The sequence below is a fragment of the Hypanus sabinus genome, chromosome 1, assembly GCF_030144855.1.
Source record: "Hypanus sabinus isolate sHypSab1 chromosome 1, sHypSab1.hap1, whole genome shotgun sequence".
Lineage (NCBI taxonomy): Eukaryota > Metazoa > Chordata > Chondrichthyes > Myliobatiformes > Dasyatidae > Hypanus > Hypanus sabinus.
This window is the reverse complement of record NC_082706.1, coordinates 88177390-88200480: the sequence shown is the minus strand read 5'-3', so window position 1 is coordinate 88200480 and position 23091 is coordinate 88177390. Positions and strand designations below refer to the sequence as shown.

Genomic DNA, 23091 nt, shown 5'->3' with positions numbered 1-23091 from the left:
AAGAAATCCTCTTGGTCTCTATAAGTTTGCAAAATCATGAAGAACTCCAAAAGCATATCAAGAATTAGTACAGATATTAGATGATCTTCCTCCTACCATAGTACAGAGCTTAATCAGAACTTTCAGTTCTGCCATGCTTCCTGATACCAGATCTTCAGTTTCAGAAACAGCAGCCCATCCAGCCATTCCAATTTCTCTATAAATGTTTGAGAAGCCATTGATATACAGAATCAGATCTTTGGCAGAGTAAAAACCAACAGGACACTGTGGTCTCCAGGTTCTTGAGTTAAGACTGCCATCATGTGTTTGTCGTTGACATACAGGGTAAATGGTTTTCAGGTTTCATGGATTCCTTATGCAAGTGCAGTACATAATGCTGTCATTGAAATGCTTTATGTTGTTCTTCATTAAGAGTCACAGGGTCATCTAAGCACTTCCTGCCTTCAGTAGATTGTTGAGTGGTTGGGAAATTTCAGCATACAAGTTGACCCATGCTCTGTTGTAGTTACACAAACCCAATAATGATTGGAGTTTCTAGACTGTTGTAGCCAGCTTTACTCACTTAACGGTGTTTGCACAATCCTCAGTGATTTACAGTTTACCTTGGGAAATTTTCTATCCCAGGTAAGTTGCTTCTTTTTCTTGCAGTTGTGACTTGTCCACATTTGCTCTCTGACTTTTGGAGGATAGATAATCGGGCAAATCAGTGGCATAATGTTCATGCTGGTCTGCAGTTTTGGACACAACCAGGACATTATCCGCATATAGTATGATAGTAAAATCAATGGCTGGTAAGTTCCTCAGATGTTGTCTCAGTGGGACTATTGTGGAGCACTCATGGTAGCCTCGTCCACTGGTATTGTTGACCATCAACTGTGAATGTCAACCATGAATGTCAGACGCTAGTGGTATGGACCAGAATCCATTTGCCATTTCAATAACTGTGAACCACTTGTGTGATGGATTCAGGGCATTGAAAATAGTTGAGGGATCTGATACCAGAGGGGTCAGGTTGTCAATATATTGATTAGCAACCCAGTAATTCACTGTCCATCTTCTTTCATAGGTTCAATCTTCAGTTCTGCGTGTCTTCACTTCCTTGTTTTTTATTGGAGTAAGCTGTGACACAGCTGCCAATTTTATTATTTCATCACTGTCATTCTCACTTGAGTCCATTAGAGGCCATTGTAGAGTCCGTGTCATGTCTATCCAGTAAATACCCTGGGTTCAGATGGTGACACTGTCTTGGAGGACTGTCCAACATAGGGGCTGTGTCCAATGGAGAAGTGTCACAGGCAGACCACCCACTTGAAGTCTCAGGTCAGTTTTCTCATTTTCCTTCACTAGTTCTTGAAGCTCTGTGGAAATCACTTTGATATGGTTACACTAATCATGCTATTTTTTCATTCATTCAGTTAATGCAGAAATTTGATCTTTAGACTTTTTACTGTCTCTATCATACTGCTTTTGTAGTTTATTGCACATTTCAGTTTTCTTTCCCAATTGATTAGAAAATGTTTTTACTCACCCTAATAACCTTTTCACTTGCTCACAAGTTTGATCAAACTGAGCACGTGTTTGTATCTTTAGCTCACATTTTCCAGTTTGTTTTCCTTTCCCTCAGGCAATCTCTGAATTTTGTCATGTGTCTTCTTAATAAACTTAACATTAATGGTATATTTCATCCAGATTGTTCCATTAATCTTAACAAAATGAAATGTTTTATTCAGGTAAGTTCTCAGTTTCACGACTTTGGCCAAATAACTCTGTGAGATATCAAAGGTAACAGTCAAACATCCTAGGAGTATAATAGGAGTATGGGTAACAACTTGGAATAATTCAGCAGCCTTAGGACAGACAATCTTGTTTATTTTTAAATATTGAAAATTTAGAAATGGAAAATTTCCCAAGTTGTTACTTCTTTGGTCTTCCCTAAACAGGGAGGATAAATTAACATGGAAATAGGAAAACTGGAAATTTCATCGATGAGTGCATCTAATCAGATTGCGTATGAAGAAGACAATGAGTTTCAAGATAAATAATCTCCAGGACTTCTTGGCTTAGACTGTGGCATTAGAAGAAATAGCTGAAGATATTGCAGATACTTTAACCGTACTGCTCTGAAAGTTCAGGAACCGATCATTTGGACTGAAAATTCTTTTTCAATAAATCCATTTAGATTCACACAGATCAGCACATCACAAAAACCAGTCTCTCTTTCATAGACACTTCTTGCCGCCTTGGTGAAGCAGTCAACATAATCAAAGATCTCACTCATTCTCTCTTCTCCCCTCTCTCCATCAAGCAAAAGATACAAAGCCTGAAAGCATGTACCACCAGGCTGAAGGACAACTTCTATCTTGCTGTCATAAGATTATTTAACTTGCATGGTAAGAGGGACTCTTGACCTTACTGTCTGCCTGTACATCACTTTGTAACTATCTCACTTTATTCTGCAATTGCTAATCGTTTGTACTATCTCAGTGTGCTGATGTGATAAAGTGGCCTGTATGGATGGCATGTAAAACAAAGCTTTTCACGATACCTCCATACATGTAAACCAACATTCCAATTTATTGTTGAAGAAGGCTTGGAGAAGGAAACATTGCTATGAAATTCATTGTGGAGAAGTTACTTGAATGTGCTGTTGTGATAGATTGAGAGAGCAGTTGGACAGAGAGGCCTTCGTTGGGGTTGACCATGGATGTTGCATCCTAGTTATTTGCAAATACACAAGCCAGGGCAGCATGATATGGACAGCAACCTGTTGACCATGCACCGGGATACCCCTCACCACGCAGCTGTTGAATCCAAAAGAATGGCAGAAGCTGATATAGTTTGGCACCAGCGGCATCGCAGACGTTGCCAGTCAGCATTGAACTCAGCATAGGACTGCCTGAAGGACTCCAGCTCTGAAATTTTCTTCAGGGCTTACTGCTGAAGCTTTCCCCTTGAGTGGGTATAGCTGCAAGGAAGTAATTTTTTCCTTTTCTAGATAAGTTGCCACCCACAGCTGATGAGCCCCATTTGCCCAGATTGACTGGTTTTTGGGAACCAGATACCCATATTTGCCCCTCCTCCTGTCAGTAGAAATGGTTCCGCTGGCTTAGTAGATAAGCTACACGTGAAGACCAGGAGATGGACCTGGTTGTCAGAGGCTTTTTGAATCATACACCATCAGGAGCAATTAATAGGTAGTGAGAATTTATACTCACTACCACCCTCAACTATGACAACCTTAAGGAACTGCATTTGGACAAATATCTACAGAATAGAATAAGCTGGCAGATATTTGAAGCTCTGTACTCTGTATTGATAAATCTAGTTGGATTTTTTGAAGAGTTACCAGCATGGTAGAAAAGGGGGTTTGCATAGATGTGTCGATGTAAACTCCCCAAAAACATACAAGTTTCCTCAAACTAGCCTTAACAAAAATGGAAGCTCACTGAATTGGTGAAAGTTTTTCTTAGGAAACAGATGTAAGCAATGATATAATAAGAATATTTCTGTGCCACTCTGTTGGTTGGTGTGATCTTTGGGAACCTCAGGGATCTGTACATATTTTTAATTTTCATTTAGTAGGGAATCCCAGCTCCATTATTTAACAGCTTTAATGTCTCTAAAGTTGCAGTGAAATACCTGGAATAACAACAGCCAAAAATAAATACAGCTAGTTATTTTAGCTATTAAAGTTATTCAGTACCTCTGCAACATTTCAACTTCTTTTGGGGTTAAATTTTTAAGTGTTATTATTAAGGAACAAAGAAATAACGTAAGCACATTTATTTTTTCACTGCTAATTGAACTATGTAGCTGCATTTAATAAAATATTTCTTTCTTAGTCTAAATTACCTTTGAGTTAGGAAGTTTTAAATCTGATTCTCCACTTTTTCATTTTATTATTATTCTTGCCAAAGATAAATCAATCTTTTGCGATCACCACATGGATTCACTGAGTTATCAATTATTCAGTTTAAAATTTAAAGTTCAAGGTACATTTATTATCAAATTGTGTATACATTATGCATCCTTTAGATTTGTCTCCTTACAAGCAGCCACAAAACAAAGAAACCCAACAGAACCCATTAAAAATAGACCAATGTGCAGAGAGAAAAATAGACATTCAAACAATAAACGCAAGCAAATAGTGTTCTGAACTGAAGTCTTCCATATAACTAAGAGAATCATGCAATATGGTTGTTGAGATTGGCTTACTTTGTGTTTTCCAAATGGACTGTAACTGTTAAAACCACCCTTAAAGAAATTGTATTAATCTGAAGATAAAATATGAATGCAAAATTATTTTTAAAGAGACAGCTACCAAGTCAACACCAAATAAAGGGGTGTAATGGGTCTGAATTGGTGAAACTTCTTATATCTCACCCAAGTAAAGGATGCGTTTTTGTTGCAACATTGAAAACGGTTCCTCGGGAAAGCACTATAAGGTTATTAAAACTAAAAGTTCATGCAAATTTAAAAGTTTCTTCCCCAGACAGTTAATCTAATCAACTATTCTAGTTAGACCCACCCCCACACCTCCCCCACCTCTATCATTTGTGGATGGCAGCAAGATTGGGGGTGTAGTTGTCAGTGAGGAAGGCTATCATGGCTTACATATAGATCTGTATCAGCTGAAAAATAACCTGAAAAATGGCAGGTGGAATTTAATGCAGACAATTGTGAGGTTTTGCACTTCAGCAGGACTAACCAGGGTAGGACTTACACAGTGCATTGATTAGTGTGGTAGAACAAGGGGATCTGAGAATACAGGTCCATAACTCATTGAAAGTGGTGTCACAGTTGGACAGGGACATAACAAACACTTTTGGCACATTGGCCTTCATAAATCAATGGATTGAGTACAGAAGATGGGATGTTATGTTGAAGTTGTATAAGATGTTGATGAGGCCTAATTTGGAGTGTTGTGTGCAGTTTCAAACACCTACCTACAGGAAAGATGTAAACAAGATTGAAAGAGTGCAGAGAAAATTTGCAAAGATGATGACAGATCTGGAGGACATGAGTTCTAAGGAAAGATTGAACAGGTTAGGACTGTATTCTTTAGACCATAGAAGATTGAGACGAGATTTGATAGAGGTATACAAAATTATGAGGGATGTAGATAGGGTAAATGCAAGGAGGCTTTTTCCACTGGGATTGGGTGAGACTACAACCAGAAGTCATGGCTTAAGGGTGAAAGGTGAAAAGTTTAAGGGGAACATGAGGGTAACTTCTTCACTCAAAGAGTTGTGAGAATGTGGATTAAGCTGCGAACATTAGTCCATATGAGCTTGATTTCAACATTTGAGAAGTTTGGTTAGGTACATGGATGGTAGGGGGCACTGGTCCCAGTGCAGGTCAATGGGAGTAGGCAGTCTAAATGTTCTTGACATTACATTGGGCAAAGGGCCTGTTTCTGTGCTGTACTTCTCGTTGACTCTATCAGATACTGAATTGCACTGTAAACACTGCAATGTTTGGCTTTTTAAAATGCTGGTAACATTTTAAATTCAAGCTGCTGTTTATGTCCTTAGGCACATTTTATTCCATATCCATATTTTAACCTCCAACTTACAGTATTTTATCTAATTCTTTATTATTTATAACTGCTGAATGTTGTTATACCTTGCTGCATGTCACACCTTGACCAATGCATCACAGCAATTTTCTAATACACGTAAATGTGTAAGGCAAATAAAGTTGATCCTTGATTTCTGATGACTATATTCATGCTTTCTGCCCTCAAAGGCTTCATTATCTTTGCTGCTAGTTTACACCCTGGCTATTCATCATAGCTTTGCTCATTGCTGACAATTCCATTCCCTCTTCTAGTTCAAAGTTCAAAGTAATTTTTTTATCAAGATACCATATACAGATTCATTTTCTTGTGGGCATACTCAATAAATCCATAACAGAATAACAGCCATAACACAGTTAATGAAAGACCACACCAACTTGAGCATCCAACCAGTGTGCAAAAGACAACAAACTGTGCAAATACAAAAAGAAATAATAATAAAAAATATATAAGCAAAAAATATCAAGACCATGAGATGAAGAGTCCTTGAAAGTGAGTCCATAGGTTGTGGGAATATTTCAAAGATGGGGAAGTGAAATTGAGTGTGAAGTTATCCCCTTTGGCTCAAGAGCCTGATGGTTGAGGGGTAATAACTGTTCAAGAACCTGGTGGTATGAGTCCTGATGCTCCTATACCTTTTTCCTGATGGCAGCAGTGAGAAGAGAGCATGGCCTGGGTGCTGGGGGTTCTGGCTGCTTTCCGGCAACAATGTTTCATGTTGGTGTGCTGAATGGTGGGGAGGGCTTTACCTGTGATGTACTGGGTCGTATCCTCTACTCTCTATAGGATTTTCCATTCAAGAGCATTGATGTTTCCATTCCAGGCTGTGATGCAGCCAGTCAATATACTCTCCACCACACATCAAATGAAATTTGTCAAAGTTTTAGGTGTCGTACCAAATCTTTGAAAAAGTTCTCAGAAAGTAAAGGTACTACTGCGATTTCTTCATAATTGTATTTACATGCTGGGCCCAGGACAGGTCCTCCAAAATAATAACTCCGAGGAATTTAAAGTTACTGACTATCTCCACTTCTGATCCTCTTATGAGGACTGGCTCATGGGCCTCTGATATCCTTCTCCTGAAGTCAATAATCAGCTCCTTGGTCTTGCTGATGCAGAGTAAGAAGTTGTTGTTATGGCACCATTCAGCCAGACTTTGAATCTCCCTCCTATATGCTGATTCATCACCACCTTTGATTTGACCTTTGACGGGGGTGACATCAGCAAACTTTAATATGGGATTGAAGCTGTGCTTAGCCACTTAATCATAGTGTAAAGTGAATAGAACAGGGGACTAAGCACACAGCCTTGTGGTGCACCTGAGCTGATGGAGTTCGTGGAGGAGATGTTGTTGCAAATCCATACTGACTGGGGTCTGCAAGTGAGGAAATTGAGAATCCAATTGCTCAAGATCTTGGAGCTTATTGACTAGCTTTGAGGTGATGATAATATTGAATGCTGAGATGTAGTTGATAAAGCTCATCCTGGTGTATGGATCTTTGCTGTCCAGATGTTCCAGGATTGAGTGAAGAGTCAATGAGATGGCATCTGCTATGGACCTGCTGCTCCGTTAGGCAAACTGGAGCTAATTCAAGTTGCTTCTCAGGCAAGAGTTGATAGGTTTCATCAGCAACCTCTTAAAGCAATTCATCACTGTAGATGTAAGTGCTACTGGACGATAGTAATTGAGACTGGTTACCACATTCTTGTAGGCATCAGTATAATTGAAGCCTACTCGAAGCAAGTGGGTACCTCAGACTGCCGGAGCGAGAGGTTAAAGCTCTTAGTAAACACTCCAGCCAGTTGATCAGCACAGGTATTCAGTAATTGGCCAGGTTCGTCCTCCTTATAGGCTGCTCATACGTCGGCTTCAATCATCGGATCATTGGGGGCCGTGGGAGTCTGTGATGGCTCCTCCATGTTTTGATGGTCATAGCAAGCTGACAAGTCATTAAGTCCTCTATTATCATGTACAAACAAGCTGGAGGAACTCAGCAGGTTGGGCAGCATCCGTGGAAAGGAGCAGTCAACTTTTCGGGCTGAGACCCTTGGTCAGGCCCGAAACATTGACTGCTCGTTTCCACTGATGCTGCCCGACCTGCTGACTTCCTCCAGCTTGTTTGTACATGTTGATTTGACCACAGCATCTGCAGTGTACTTTGTGTTTAAGTCCTCTGTTCTGGTGTTCCTGGATTTCAGTTCGGCATTGAACACTATTGTCCCACAGACCTTGGTGAACAAACTCCTACTTTAGTCTAACCACACCACTGTGCAACTGGGTGTTAGACTTCCTAACTAACAGAGCTCAAGAATCACAAGTTCTCCTCCCTCCTCAGCATCTTCAACATGGGTACGTGGATGTGCCCCCTCCACTGTATGCTGAACTGCAGAGTCTATTGTGTGCTCACACACAACTGCATGGCTGAGCATCCAAGTGATCACCTTGTCAAATTCACCGATGACACGACAGTCTCATCACCAATAATGATGAGATAGCCTACAGAGCAGAGGTGGAAGAGCTCAAGGCCTGTGCCAATCAAATAACCATTTCCTTAATGTTAACCAGACAAAGGAAATGGTTATCAACTTCAGTTGTATCCAGTAGTTTGCCTGCCAAATGGATATTGATGTTGCTTTGTTGTTTGTCTATTAAAGGTGAGAGCTACATAGTTCATGGCTGACGAAAGGACATAGAACATTACAGCACAGTCCAGGCCCTTCAACTTACAATGTAGTGCCAACCTTATAACCTACTCTAATCTGACCCTTCCTTCCTATAGAGCCCTCCATTTTTCTATCATCCATGTGCCCTAATGTATCTCTGGCAGGGTGTTCCACGTACCTGCCACTTTTACATGTGACGTGCCCCCCCCCCCCCAAATAATTTCCTCTAATCACCTTAAATTCTGCCCCTTGTATTAGTCATTTATACCCTGGAAAAAAATCATTGGTTTTCCACTCCATCTATGCTGGCCTATTTTTATCAAATTCCTCGATCCTTTGTGATCTGGAGTTGCAAATTCCTTTGAGATATCTCTGCCATGTATGTGTTGACTAAAACAAACTTGTTACAAATTTTAGTGGAATAAGAGGAATTCGAAACAGACATACAGGCATATTGGCCCCATCACTACTTTTCCAGTTCATCATGAGTTTGGCCACATTCTGAAGACAAGAATTTAGTGGGTTACTAATTCTCAAAGTGGCCATTAAGTAATGGCAAAAAAAAAATGACCAATCAATGATGGCCATTTGGTTTACTTCTATTTTATTCAACTACCTTCACTGTAATTCATCTGTAACTGTAGCTATGGTATATATTCAGTATTTTGTCCACCCCACCCCTTCTGTAGAACTTCAATGCATTTATGTACAAAATGATCTGTCCAGTTGGCTGTCAAAGTTGTGGTAAGGCAAGGGTTAACATAATGTCCAGGCAAGGATAGAGTGCAGAGAGACTAGGCAAGAAAGGTCTTTGGACAGTGTAACTTGCTTTTGAATAGCAGGTTATCAGATCCATTTTGTTTACGGAGATGAGATAATAATGTTATGGAATGATGCGAAACACACAGACCAACTAAGGGACCATCACTTTACCAACTTCAAAGTATCATTGGTCATTAGCTTGTAGTTTTTACTACCTTTTAACATCTGGACTGTGAATGGCTATTCAAGTTTCAAGTAAAGAATGGCACAGTTACCAAACCTGCACAGTTTACAAAATGGTCAATATCTGTAACTACTAGTCAACTCGGTGTAAAAATTGTACTTCACTGTTCAGAATTCAGAACAGTGAGGTGACAGGATCCATGCTGTTCCCCTTGTGCACAAGTGAAGTATAACTGAGGAATTAACGCCAGTTCTCAGAGTCCAGTTAATCAGAGACGACATGAGTTTGGAAGCAAAAGTGTTTCACTGTATCTCAACATGTGTAACAAAAAATAATCAATTGCTTCTCAGCTTTGAGAGTCAGTCATCTTTCAGTGTCACCAGACTGATATTTCTTTCATGGAGTGCAGCATTAGGAAGCAAGAAAATACTGGAAGCACTCAGCAGGCGTATTGATTGAAAAGCAAAATTCATGCATCAGACTAAGCCTTTAATTCTCTTTCTGAAGTTGCTGGCTGTTCTGCAGGGTGTTTCCAGCGTTTCCGCTTCATGTTAAATTTCTGGCATATGCACTCTCTTTTATTTTCATTCAGCATTGGAAAGACCATAGAGTTATTGATCATGTCTTTTGTAATCTGAGGTCAAAAAGAATCAATTTGCATCATGAAGGATTGAAGTGAAGATAAGTCTGTGATAGCACCAGAGAAAGTACAAGGCAGATGTACAAGGTCATTGCAGGTGTGGGAGCTGTAGTTATGGGAAGAGTTTGAACAGCATTATATTTTTTAAGAATAAAAAACTGAGTTGAAGTTTCGTTGAAGTGTATAAACTGTTTAGATACACAGTGGATAGTATCCTGACTGGTTGTTTCATGGCCTGGTATGAAAGGAAGAGATAGATACACCCCAGTCCATCACCGACCAAACCCTCCTCACAACTGAGGATACTGACAAGGAGTGCAGCCACAAGAAAGCAGCATCTATCTTCAAGGACCCCTCCTATCCAGACTAGGCTCTCTTTTCACTACCGCCATTGGGGAAGAGGTTCAGGAGCTTTAAGTCCCACAAAACCAGGTTCAGGAACAGTTACTACTCTTCAACCATCAAGCTACTGAATACCTTCAACAGAGAACTGATTCCACAACCTGAAGACTCACTTCCAAGGACTCGACAGCTCATGCCATCAGTATTATTTGTATTTGTATAAGTTGTCTTCTTTAGTACATTGGGTGTTTGCCAGTCTTTGTTTATATATAGTTTTTCAGAAATTCTACGTATTTCTTTGTTTTCCTGTAAATGCGTGTAAAAAAATTGAACCTCAAGGTGACACATACGTACTTTGGTAATAAATTTACTTTGTCTATTGTCTGCCTTTGAAAATTGAACTTTTGGAACAGAATAAATTGAACAATGTATTTCCTTTGTTGGTAGTCATAATTGGTTCGTTTGACAGTTGACATGGACTCTGTGGGCTGAGGTACTTTCTGTTCTGTACCACTCCACGACCCTATGAAATAGACAGGCTTTCACTTCCTCTACTAGTTGCTCCATTTTAAGAACACCCAGTATTTTAGAGCACCATCTCAAGAGAGAGGCCTTCCGATGGTCGGAGTCAACCATGAATGATGTGCTTCAGTTGTCTACATGACATGGAAGCCAGGGCAGTACGATATGGAGAGCAAGCTGTTGCCCATGTAGCAAGCTCTCCCTCTCCATGCAGCTGATAAATCCAAAGGAATGGCAGAGGCTGATACATTTTGGCACCAGCAGCTTCACAGGAGGTGCCAGTTCGCATTGAACTCAATGCAGGACTGCCTTAGAGACTCCAGCTCCGGACTTTTCCTCGGGGTTTACTCTCCAGTCTTCCCCATGAGTGGGTATAGCTGCAAGGCAGCAGAGGGTTGAGATCAGAGTTTTCCTTCTCCAAACACAGCTGATGAGCCCCATCTGCCCAAAGTGAATGGTTTTAAGGCACCAGTAACCCACTTTTGCTGCTTCTCCTGTCAGTAGAAATGATTTAGCCAGGCTTAGTAACTAAGCCACACATGAAGGCCAGGAGTTGGACTTAGTTGTCAGAGGCTGTTTGAATTGCACACCATTGAGAGCCTTTAATAGGTAGTGAGAGCTTATTTTCACACCAACTCCAACTATCACAATGTTAAGCATGTCAAGTACCACAACATTTATTGAATGTAGTTGAAGTACCTATAGTATTATGTTAGGATGTAGCTTCATAACCACAGGTTTTCTAATTCAATATGTGGTAGTACTGGAAAGAGTATAGAAGAGCTTTATCAAAATGCAGCCTGCAATGGAGGGCTTCAGGTGAAAGGGGAGATTGGGTGGGCTGAGGCATAGAAGGCTGAGGGATGACTTCAATGAGGCTTGTAAAATTAAGAGGGATATAGACAGGTGATGTTATCACAGTCATTTTTCAAGAATAGGGGAGTTTTAAACTGGGTTTAAGTTGAGAAGGGAAGTATTTAAAGGAGGTCTCAGGTCAATCTTTTTCACACGGGGATGATGGATTTACAGAACAGAGTGCTGGTGGAGATATTGGAACCAGTTACAATCAGAACATCTAGAAAGCACTTTGAAAGGCACATACCGTAGCTATGTGGATAGTAAAGGAACAGAGGGTTTAGGTTAAATGTAGGAAAATTGGGGAGAGTGTGGGCGATAAGGTCAAGGGCCTGTTTCTCTGCTGTATCACTCTGTTATAATGTTTTGTATACTGCATCCTTTTGCCTGAAGGAGTATTTTGCATTAGGATAAACAGAAAACTCAGTACTATGTGGTAAAAGAGTAGGTCCCAATTGGTATTGAATTTATTACTCATTGGAATAGTTTCTGTGGGTGTGATAATTTGGCGAAGATTTTCATATTTGTAACATTCAGCAGATAGTGCAACTATGTCCACAAGTTGGATGATAAGGATGAGAATTATTTGTGGATATCAGATATAATCTGTTCATGGACTTTCGGGTGAAGATTGCCAGCTCTGCCCCCTCAGCTCCTTCGTCTTTTTCTTATCATCATTCTTAATTGCTCCAATGTACCAGTTTTCTCTGTTTGACTCTGTAACTTCCCTCCCATCCCTCCCTGCCTCATATCATCCAATCAGATTCCACTTACTGCAAACTTAATGAAACCATCTTGGTTTCCTTGGCTGCGTAAGTCTGGGGAAGACAAACCTCAGCCCCACCAAATCATGAGATTGAAGCATGCTTCATCCCACCCCGACTTTCGGTTTGTGTGGATGCTGTGTCATTTGCTACTCTGTTACAAACTAATGTCAGGAAATAGCATATGATTAAAGGAATTATTTTTATGAATCTTAACTGAAGGGTTAGTAAAGAATAACAAAAAGAAAAGGACCAATTCTAATTCAACAGTCAAATGTGCACAAGATGGAGCTCATCTTGAACTTCTCTGTCACTCATGCGCTGGCCCCTCGGTCGCCGTGAAATCACACAATACCTTCCGAACGTCGCTCACAATCCATCTCGAACAAATGGGTCTCCCACCGGGTCATGTGCTACCACCAGTTCTCCATAGTGGCTTCCCTCTTCATCTCCTCTCAAACAAAAGCCCCAAGTCCAACCTTATTGTCCTTCACCAGGAAAGCCTCCCACTAACTGGATGCCACACATTCCACGTCATCCCTTATCTTCAACAATAACCCAATCAGGCTGAAAGCAGAACAACTGCTCTTACAGAACTGCTAAGTGAAATACCTACAATATAACAGTAAAGATGTAAACCAGGGCATTACACTCTCCCCCCACCACAAATAGCCATGTCCTTATGATTTTGAAATAATCTGTCATCCTGTCATTAATAACATCATTTTCAAAGGAATTTCATGATGTCAGAACCTCCAATCCATTTTTAAATGGGAGTGATATATCTCACTGGGTGATAGTCACAACCCTCTGTTCCCCCATTGCTACACAGGCCAGCCTATCCAGGGGTCTCCTGACTCTTTGAGACCTTCTCATCCCATCATCTATGTCTTCAGCCACTTGGCTGATCCATCTGTCATTTGGCTGAGCTCAGCTTCATCTCCAGTTACTTTAGAACCCAGTCCCCCTTCGTGGTCCAGCTGTAAGTCTGCCTGAGCACTGCTAATCTACCACCCCCCACCACATTTCACCTGCCTCAGCATGAGAAATGTTGGGAATTTCTTCCTCAGTTATTGAGGAATTGACAAAAGGTAGCATATAACCACACCCCCATTTCCTCATCCTCCGAGTCTGTATCCCATTCAGGGGTGGGTGTCAGTTTAATCCTTCTTGCTGCTGCTCCTTCACTCTCACCACATTGCCTCAGAGTCCTCTTACTAGGTGTAGGGTCCAGGTCAGGTTCCGGGTTAACACACACCTCTTGTCCCAGAGGTAGAAGCTGGTTCCAATGGAGAATCTTGACAGACCCATTCCCATCCTTTGGTTTCATCTGGAGAACTGATATATTTAGCATTTGACTCTCCACCACATAGGGGGTAGCTGCCCAGCAGTCAGCCAACTTATGCTTCCCAGGTAGCCCCAAATTCTTGCTGAGGACACGGACTCCCTTTTGACCATGAAGAAGAAGAAAAATAGTCCTTAACTCGGCAGTGGAGTTATCAGGGCACCGTCATGATGGTGTTTCAAGTTATTCTTGTTTTTACGAGGCCGAGTTGCTAGCTCGACGCTCATCCCGACTTGGATTCGAACTCGGGAACATTCACTCCAGAGTCCGGCGCTGATATTATTGTGCCACCAAACAGGACCCTTTTGATCATACCTCCTCTTATTTCCTTGATTCTGCTTGGTAGTTAAGACCTCAGCTAATTCGTAAGCCTTTTTCAGCTCCCTTCTCCTATCAGACACATACTTCAGATAAGTGTTCTCTTTATCAGCCTCACTCATGGGTGTCTGGTAATACCCACTACTCACATCCAGCCCAGTGCAGCTACATGCTTCCTCAAAGGCAGCTTGGAACACAGGGTGAATGGACAATGTTTTCAGAAAGCTCTCTACAACTTCCTCCAGCTCAAATGTATCAAGGATCTCAGCTACTCCCACATCCGCCTCCAGAAATTCCAGCTTCAATAATAAGTAACCATTATACAGATAGTCATCTGTATTAGGACCCTGGATCTCTAGTGCAAAGAGTGGCATCAGTGGTAAATGCGCCAAATACTGGTTGAAATACAAACGGTGCAGCAGAGTAACCTGAGAGCCAGTGTCAAGTATGGCTCTAGCATAAATACCCTCTATCCGTAGCAATGCACTAGAGCTTGGCCCCTTCAGGAATAGGGTATTTTGCTTTAGGGCGTTCCTTGATATATTGCCACTCAGAATGCTCAGCCCTCACTGAAGGACTCATTAGACTGACATCAGGCCATTCCTTTTTCTCGCTCTGCAGAAACAAGAATAACTTGTCGTTAAAGTCTCCGTCCCCAGCTATGGGAACCTCAGCTTCCGATTCGGCATGCTAGCTTTCATTCCCCTGCTCCTGGGAAGTATGGACAGCCCATGGCCCCCTCTCTTCAGGGGTCCCAGTAGTACCAGGCAGTCTGGACTAGAACAAAGTCTTTGCCCACCATTTTATCAAGCCTTTGCTCCACCCCTGCAGCATCCATAACCACGTATCATAATCACTTTACTGACCAGTAGTTTAATATACAACCCACTGGATCAATGCTCAGGGCAATCACATAGCATCCAATGAAATCAATCCCAGACAAGCCGCCACAATGAAACACTCTTCTTTCCTTGGTTGATTAAGTCTCAAGAAGTCAACCTCCAGCCCAGCTAAACTCGTGAGATTGAGGCGCGCTCGATCCCACCTCAAACCCCACTTTGTGTGGATGCTGTGTCGTTTGTTACCCTGATACAAATTAATGTATCATTAACAAAATATCAGACAGTACACTGCATATGATTAAAGGAATTATATTTATGAATCTTAACTGAAGAGTTAGTAAAGAATAACAAAAAGAAGGCTCTATTCTAATTAAACTGTCAAATGTGCACAAGATGGAGCTCATCTTGAACTTCTCTGTCACTCATGCGCTGGCCCCTCGGTCGCCGTGAAATCACACAATACCTTCCGAACGTCGCTCACAATCCATCTCGAACAAATGGGTCTCCCACCGGGTCATGTGCTACCACCAGTTCTCCATAGTGGCTTCCCTCTTCATCTCCTCTCAAACAAAAGCCCCAAGTCCAACCTTATTGTCCTTCACCAGGAAAGCCTCCCACTAACTGGATGCCACACATTCCACGTCATCCCTTATCTTCAACAATAACCCTATCAGGCTGAAAGCAGAACAACTGCTCTTACAGAACTGCTAAGTGAAATACCTACAGCATAGCAGTAAAGATATGAACCAGGGCATTACATTAGCAACAAGTAAGATTCAAACAAGAGGTGACACTTATGCTCCTGCACCATCACTGCATAATCACAAATTACTAACTGAGGGCTGAGGGCTAGGGCTAGAGCTGTAAGCAAATAGAATGTTTTGCTTCAGAACAAATGGAATTAGGGTTTGGAGTGGGAGGAGGGGTATAGATAGAGAGTTATTCACAATTAATGAAGTAGAGGAGAGGAGTGGTGACAGCAGATTTGCCAGTGATGAGAAAATAGCTTGAAGAGGATTGAGTTCACTTACCTTCAATAGATTAACATCAGCAGTGGCAATCCATATCAGGGCAGAGGAGCAGCAGCTTATATCCCGTCTGGGTACCCCATAACCTGATGGCATTAATATCGATTTCTCCTTCCAGTATAAAAAAAGATACCCACCCACGACCATTCCTTCCTCTATTTCTTAGTCTGACCTTTTACCTCTTTTCCCCGGCTATTACTTCCCCCTGGGTCCCCCCTTCCTTCCCTTTCTCCGATGGTCCACTCTCCTCTGCTATCAGATTCCTTCTTCTTCGCTTTTTTCTTATCCACCCACCTGGCTTCACCTATCACCTTCCATCTATCCTCCTTCCCCTTGCCCACCCTTTCCTTTTTATTCTTACATCTTCCCCCTTCCTTCTCAGTCCTGATGGAGGGTCTCAGCCTAAAACTTAGATTATCTATTAACTTGTGTGTGCTGATTTGGATTTCCAGCATCTGCAGATTTTCTATAATGTCCACAATTGACTCTTACTAAGAACTACAAGTGTTATTTTATTAAAAGTGATCTTACAACTAATTTATCACTTTAGCATTATTAACTTGTTCACTTGGAACGTAAATATCAAGCCTCTGAACCTAAGACCAATAATTTTATGTTATTTATTACTCCATGAATGAATTTATTTGTCTAATACATATATCATGATAAAAATTAACTCATCTGCAAATTTGGAGGTTAAAAGACATAACAGACTTTGCAGTGAGGAGATATCCTGGATTGGTCTAATTTACAGTTTGCAGGTGGAAAACCTACTTCTGCTAACGTTAGTGAAAATGGATGTTTGCATAGCATAGAAGGAGAAAGTCCTTTTCAGTGCGCCTTACAATTCAAAGACCCTTTTCTTGCTCCATAACGATGCTGGTCTGGTTTGCATTACTGACACTTAAATGTCTGTAATGAACTTGTCTCCATCATCAATCCTGGCAGCTCATTGCATCCACTTACCACTCTGTGTATAAAAAAGCTGCCTGTGACTTCCCCGCTTTTATTTTCTTCCAATCGCCTTAAAATTAGGCCCCCTCATTTTAGCTATTTCTGCCCTGGAAAAAGTCTCGGGCTATCCACTTGATTTATGCCCCTTGTCATCTTATCAAGTCATCTGCCATCTTCCTTCACTCCTCTGACAGAGGTTCTGGCCGTTGATGTTAACGGCTTCAGTGCACTCTCCAACCTGTTACCAGCTGAAATATCGAACAGCACCATCCGTTTTAAATATGCAGCCGAGTGACACTACTATCTTCACAGAAATATATATTGAAAGAGGAGAGCAAAGAAGGACAAAAATAAAAGATGGAACTGATAATGCGTTGTAGTAAGGAATCAGCAATCGTCAATGGTGGTACATTTTTAAGGGTATTTTTTGACACACAGTGCGAAATAGGCCCGTCCAGCCGTTCGAGCTATGCCACACAGCAAACCCTTGATTTAATCCAAGCCAAGTCTCAGGACAATTTATGATGACTAATTAACCAACTAACCAGAATGTCTTTGGACTGTGGGAGGAAACCAGAGCACCCAGAGAAAACCCACACAGAGAGAATGTAAAACTCCTTACTGGCAGCGGCAGGAATTGAACCCAAGTCACTGGTACTTTAAAGCATTATACTAACCACTACACTATGAAACCCTGCTCTATTGTTTGTTTCACTGAAAGCATTTATAGTTGAAACTGGTCATCAAGGTTGACAATCTAGAAGCCCTATCATTTGTATCCAGCATTTTGTTTGTATGTGATAGAATTTTATCAAAAATCTCATTGCTAAATATGAGCATGTATGAAACGTAACTGCAGTTTGTTTCCAGTTTTATTTTACAGCCTCTGTGTCTTTGTTGCGTGACTGTGTTGGATGGCATGTATCACACTTTAAAAAAAAGTTGTGTGCATAATTATTCCAAGAGGATGAGCTTTGCTAATTGTATACTGAAACACATATAACTGAGGAGTTGAAACCTGCAAGATCAAGGCATTCATTTTCTTCTGTGTGGACTCTTCCACCAACTTCCTCTGTCATTGGCCTTGGGTTGCCATGCCCATCCACCCTCTCACCATAACCAGACCTCACCCCATCTGATCATATACCCATTCAGTTGAGTCCTCAAGGATTTTTAACCCCTGTTTTCCTCTTCATTAATTGTTTACCCCTTAAATCCCTTTCTGTCAATTCCCCAACAAATTTCCCCAATCTCCACCTCTCTCTCCTTGAAACCATTTCCTGGTTCAATTCTCTATGACTGTCTACCTTTCTGCAATCTTCTCTTTTTCTATGAATTTCTCCTAACCCATCACTGTTCCTCCTCAATCCTCTCCCTCTCTTTTCTCCTACTTTCAGTGTGACAGCCAACTGATTTCCTCCACCGGGTCCACTCATCAAGTCCCATTGGGCAGGATGCCTTCAGTCTTGCCCACAGTAGGCTGCATCAATCAGGGAAGCCACACAGGAAATGGATCCAAGCTCCCTCAAAGTCACTGAAGAACTACTAGACTGAAAGTTTCTACAGTAATAAATGACTGAGTTTAAAAGATCAAAGAATGACATTTCAAATTGATCCAAAAATGTGTCTATTCACGGCAAGTGACAATTTTTAAGTGAAAGACTAGATCAAACCAGGTTTGTTCTAATTGTTAAATAATGAATTAATCAATGAATTTGACGTGTCAAGCCATGTTTCTTGACTATCACGATGAGGTCACTCACAGGTCAGAGGAAGAACACCTCATATTCTGCCTAATTAGCCTCCATCCTGATTACATGAACATTAACTTCTCTAACTTCCAGTAATATTTCCACCTCACACTTCCCTCTTCTTCCATTCCCAACTCTTAGCTCCCCTCCTTTCTCATTTTTTTCTCCTCTCCTGACCATCCCATCCTCTGGTGCCCCTCCTCCTTCCACAATAGACAATCCTTCCCTATCAGATTCCTTCTTCTTCAGCCCTTTACTTATCACCTCACAGCCTTATTTCATCCCCCCTCCCTCACCCAGCCACCTTCCCCCTCACCTGGGTTCACCTATCAACTTCCAGCTTGCACTCCCTCCCCTCCATCCACTTTTTTTTATTCTGGCTTCTTCCTCTTTTCTTTCCAGTTCTGATGAAGGATCTCAGCCCAAAACTTCGACTGTTTATTCCTCTGCGTAGATGCTGCCTGATCTGCTGAGTTCCTCCAGCATTTTGTGTGTGATGCTCTGGAATGCCAACATTTGCAGAATCTCTTGTGTTTGCAATAATGAATTTGTGTTGCTTAAAACATCATTCTTGCCTCATAAAATAATATTTCAAGTAGCTTGTTTGAAGTTTGTATGACCAATGCATCTAAATAATAAACTTCTTGTTAAATGAGCTGATTAATTTTCAGTTCATAGGAAGGTTTGACTCCACCCTAAGTAAATGTTGAATGATATACTATGACCCACAAGTTTTCACTGTACCTCCTATCTGTTGACAGCTGTGCAACCCTATGTGAACTTAATTGTCATGTCAGGTGGAGAACATCTAAATTGAGTACAATTCAATCTAAATGTATTAAAAACTATTATACTTAATTTAACCATCTTTTAACAAAAGTGTCCCTCATTTTAACTATTTGAAACTTTGGTCAATCATCTGCTTAACTAATCTCAGGCTCTGGTTAAAAGGAACACAGCCTTGACAGAGGTCTCATAAAATAAGGTCTTAGAAAATGTCAACACTAAACTTTCTAAAGTAATACCAAACTGAGACCTCCGTTAAGTCTCAGCTCAGATTTAGTTGCCTTTGAATTGTTCAATTTTTAATTATTTTTAGTTTCATAAGGATGGTTTTGGAAACAGAGAAAAGAGTCAAGGTATCACAAACACAAGAAAATCTGCAGAAATCCAAAGCAAAACACACAAAATGCTGGAGGAACTCAGCAGGCAGAGTTAGGTGTCAGGTTAGGGTTTAAGGACAGGGATGTAGGAGAAATTAGAGATCAGGCCGTGTATAGGTCTCCGCTCCATATTTGAAGATCAGCAACGCGAGTGTGGGATATCGGTGACGGGCAGAAAGTGGGAGCCACCACCTGGATCAGCAATTTTTTGGTGGGTTCAAAGTCAATGTTCAATGTGAGCGGAAGAAAATGTCTTCCAATGCCCCTTGGGTTTGCAAATTGGTGAGACTGAAGTTAGAGGTATTGTGTCATTGACAAGTCTGGAGATTATGGCCTAATGTCCAGTGATTGTCGTGTCCTGGGATCAATGTCGTGGGTCGAGGCATAAAGGTCCTTTTGAAAGTCCAGAAGCTGAAACCTGCTGGCTGGAGCTGAGTCTTCGAAACTCTGTGAGTCCACTGCGGAGGTCAAAGGTCCTGCAGGTCCTGTAGGTCCACGTCCTTGTCCGCTGGAGGCTTTTCCTGGGATTTAAGCACTCTGTATGTGTGTGGGTGGGAGGAATTTTGCTGTTATTGCTTTGTCGTTTGTTATGTTCTGTGATGCTCTGCCTAATGTTGTGGGCTTGCTATGTTGGGGCCGGAAAATTTGGCAGCATTTACAGGCTGCCCCCAGCACAGACTCAGATATGTTACTCATCAACATAAACAACACATTTAACTGTATGTTTCAATGTGCACCTGACAAATAAACTTGAAACAGCTGATTTGTATATTAAAAATGCCACAAGCTACATGTGTGCTTCACTGTTAATAATTCTATTTAAAATTAAAATAAGTTCTCCGGTGAGCAGCAGAGTGTAATGCTCTCACATTTTACCATGTGCTTTCTTGCAGAACTGGAGGCAGAAGAATGGTGTAAGCTTCTCTCTGTTGAATGCTTAGGATCCAGACTCAACGACATCAGCTTTGGGGAGCCTGATCTTTTGGCAGCTGGTGTTCAAAGGGAACAAAATGGTAGGTTGATGTGTTACATTAGTTTTTGTACTCAGTGAGAGTAACGTGCTATCTACGTTTTGATCTAGGTGCTAAAATTTATGCATAAATGCGTCTTGCTGAAGCTGACCAGCATTGTACTATTGGAGTTTCAACCTTGAGAAGGAGGGCTGCAAATATTCAGGTTTAGTTTTAGTTTTCAGGTTAATTAGTTTGGGATCCGTGACAGAAACATTGAGCTTTGCCACTACTTTGCAGTGACTTCAAAGGTCAATGTAAATTTGTTGTCAAAGTACATACATATATGTCACCATGTACATGAGATTCCTTTTCTTGTAGACATTTTCAGTGGAACAAAGAAATATGATAGAATCCATGAAAAACTACAAACACAGATTGAAAAACAACCAAAGTGCAAAAGAAGACAAACTATGCAAATATAACAAATTAATAAAGGGCATTATGAATGTAAATTGTAGAGTATTTGAAAGTGAGCCTGTAGGTTGTCAAATCATTTCAGAGTTGAGGTGAGTGAAGTTATCCACGCTGGTTCAGGACCCTGATGTTTGAAGGGTAATAACTGTTTCTGAACCTGGTGGTGTGGGACCTGGAGGCTCCTGTACTTGCTTCCCAATGGCAGCAGAAGAGAACATGGCCTGGACAGTAAGGTCGTTGATGATGGAATCTGATTTCTTGTGGATGCACTCAGTATTGGGAAGGGCTTTTCCTGTGATAGATTGGGCTGTATCCATTACTTTTTGGCAGCTGTTTCGTTCTCGGGCAATGTTGTTTCCATACCAGGCCAAGGTGTTTACCACTGTACACACTTAGAAGTTTACCAAAATTATAGATGCCATGCCGAATCCGTGCAACTTCTAAGAAAGAGGCACTGCCTTGCTTACTTTGTGATGGCACGTATGAGCTGGTTCCAGACAGATCCTCTGAATGATAACACCAAGGAATTTAAAGTTACTGACCCTGTCCATCTCCGATCCCTATCAGCTCTTTGATTTTGCTGATGTTGAGTAAGAGCTTATTGTTGTGGCACCTTTCAAACTGCTTTTCAATCTCCCTTCTATATGCTGATATGTCACCACCTTTGACTTGGCCAACAACAGTCGTGTCGTCATCAAACTGAAATATAGCGTTGGAGCTGTGCTTATCCTCGCAGTTACGCATACAGTATAAAGTGAGTAGAACAGGAGGCTCAGCACAGAGCCTTCTGAACTGACTGGGGTCTGCAAGTAAGGAAATCAAGGATCCAGTTGCATACAAGGTGTAGAGGCTGAAATATTGGACGTTATTGATTAGGTGATGATAGTGTTGATCTCAAGAAGAGCAAGTGCAGCAGGCACATAGAAACAACAGCTCCTGCAGGTTCCCCACCAAAAGTATTTCCACTGGGTCCAAGTTCCTCATCCAGCAGCACTGTGCAAGCATCTTCATCAGGAGGACTGGAATGGTTCAAAACAATGGTTTACTGTTATGTTCTGTAACTTCAAAATATTAGACTAATTCAAAGAAGGACACTAGAGTGAACAACAACTGAACAGCTGGACCATGTCAAGGCCCACACCACCACGTTCAGGAACAATTATTACTCCTCAACCACGAGGCTCTTGAACCGGATGAACTTCTTTCATCCCATTAATGAACTATTCCCACAACCTATGGACTTACTTACAAGGACTCTTTATCTCATGTTCTTGGTATCTATTGCTTATTTATTATTATTATTTCCACTTTTTGTACTTACACAGTTTGTTGTCTTTTGCACATTGATTGTTTGTCCACTCTGTTGGGTGCAATCTTTCATTGATTCCATTGTGTTTCTTGTATTTCTGCAAGAAAATTAATCTCATGTTGTGCATGTACTTTGATATTAAATTTATTTTGAAATTTGAATGTCAATGTAATTTTATGCATTGAATTGCTGCCACGTGATTGGTTTATTAGATATTTGCATTATCAAGCAGGTGTACAGGTGTACCTAATAAAGTAGCCACTAAGATGAGCTATATATTTTCTGACCTAGTGACTGAGGGACTGAACTTCATTAACCTAGTCTTACCTGTTCCTCTTAGAAGAGGCTGCTGATGCTAGAATCAATAAGCAAGATGCTGAAATAACTTGACTAATTTAGAGGGATCTGTGGAGGAAAATGGACAGTCAAATATTGATGCAAAATATTACCTGTCCATCTCCCTCCACAGATTCTGCCTGACCTGCTGAGTTTCCGCAGCATCTTGTTTGTTGCTACTTGATCCTCTATGTGCTTCTGCTGCCTTTTATAAGGAGAAGTCCTTTTCAGCTAAAACTGCACAATACTCCACGTCTGCACAAAAGCCCTAAAGCCATTATCTTGGAATGGTGCAGCCATGTTTACG

The 23091-nt window shown here is 41.2% G+C and overlaps 1 protein-coding gene across 2 annotated transcripts in view; it reads left to right on the top strand.

Moving 5' to 3' along the window:
* dok6 (docking protein 6) overlaps window positions 1–23091 on the top strand; it is a 527037-nt gene that overhangs the window by 389152 nt on the left and 114794 nt on the right. For both annotated transcript variants that reach the window (XM_059971537.1, XM_059971547.1), the window contains one exon: window positions 20606–20725. In XM_059971537.1, coding sequence (XP_059827520.1) covers window positions 20606–20725 — 120 coding nt within the window. The remainder of the gene's footprint in view (window positions 1–20605; window positions 20726–23091) is intronic.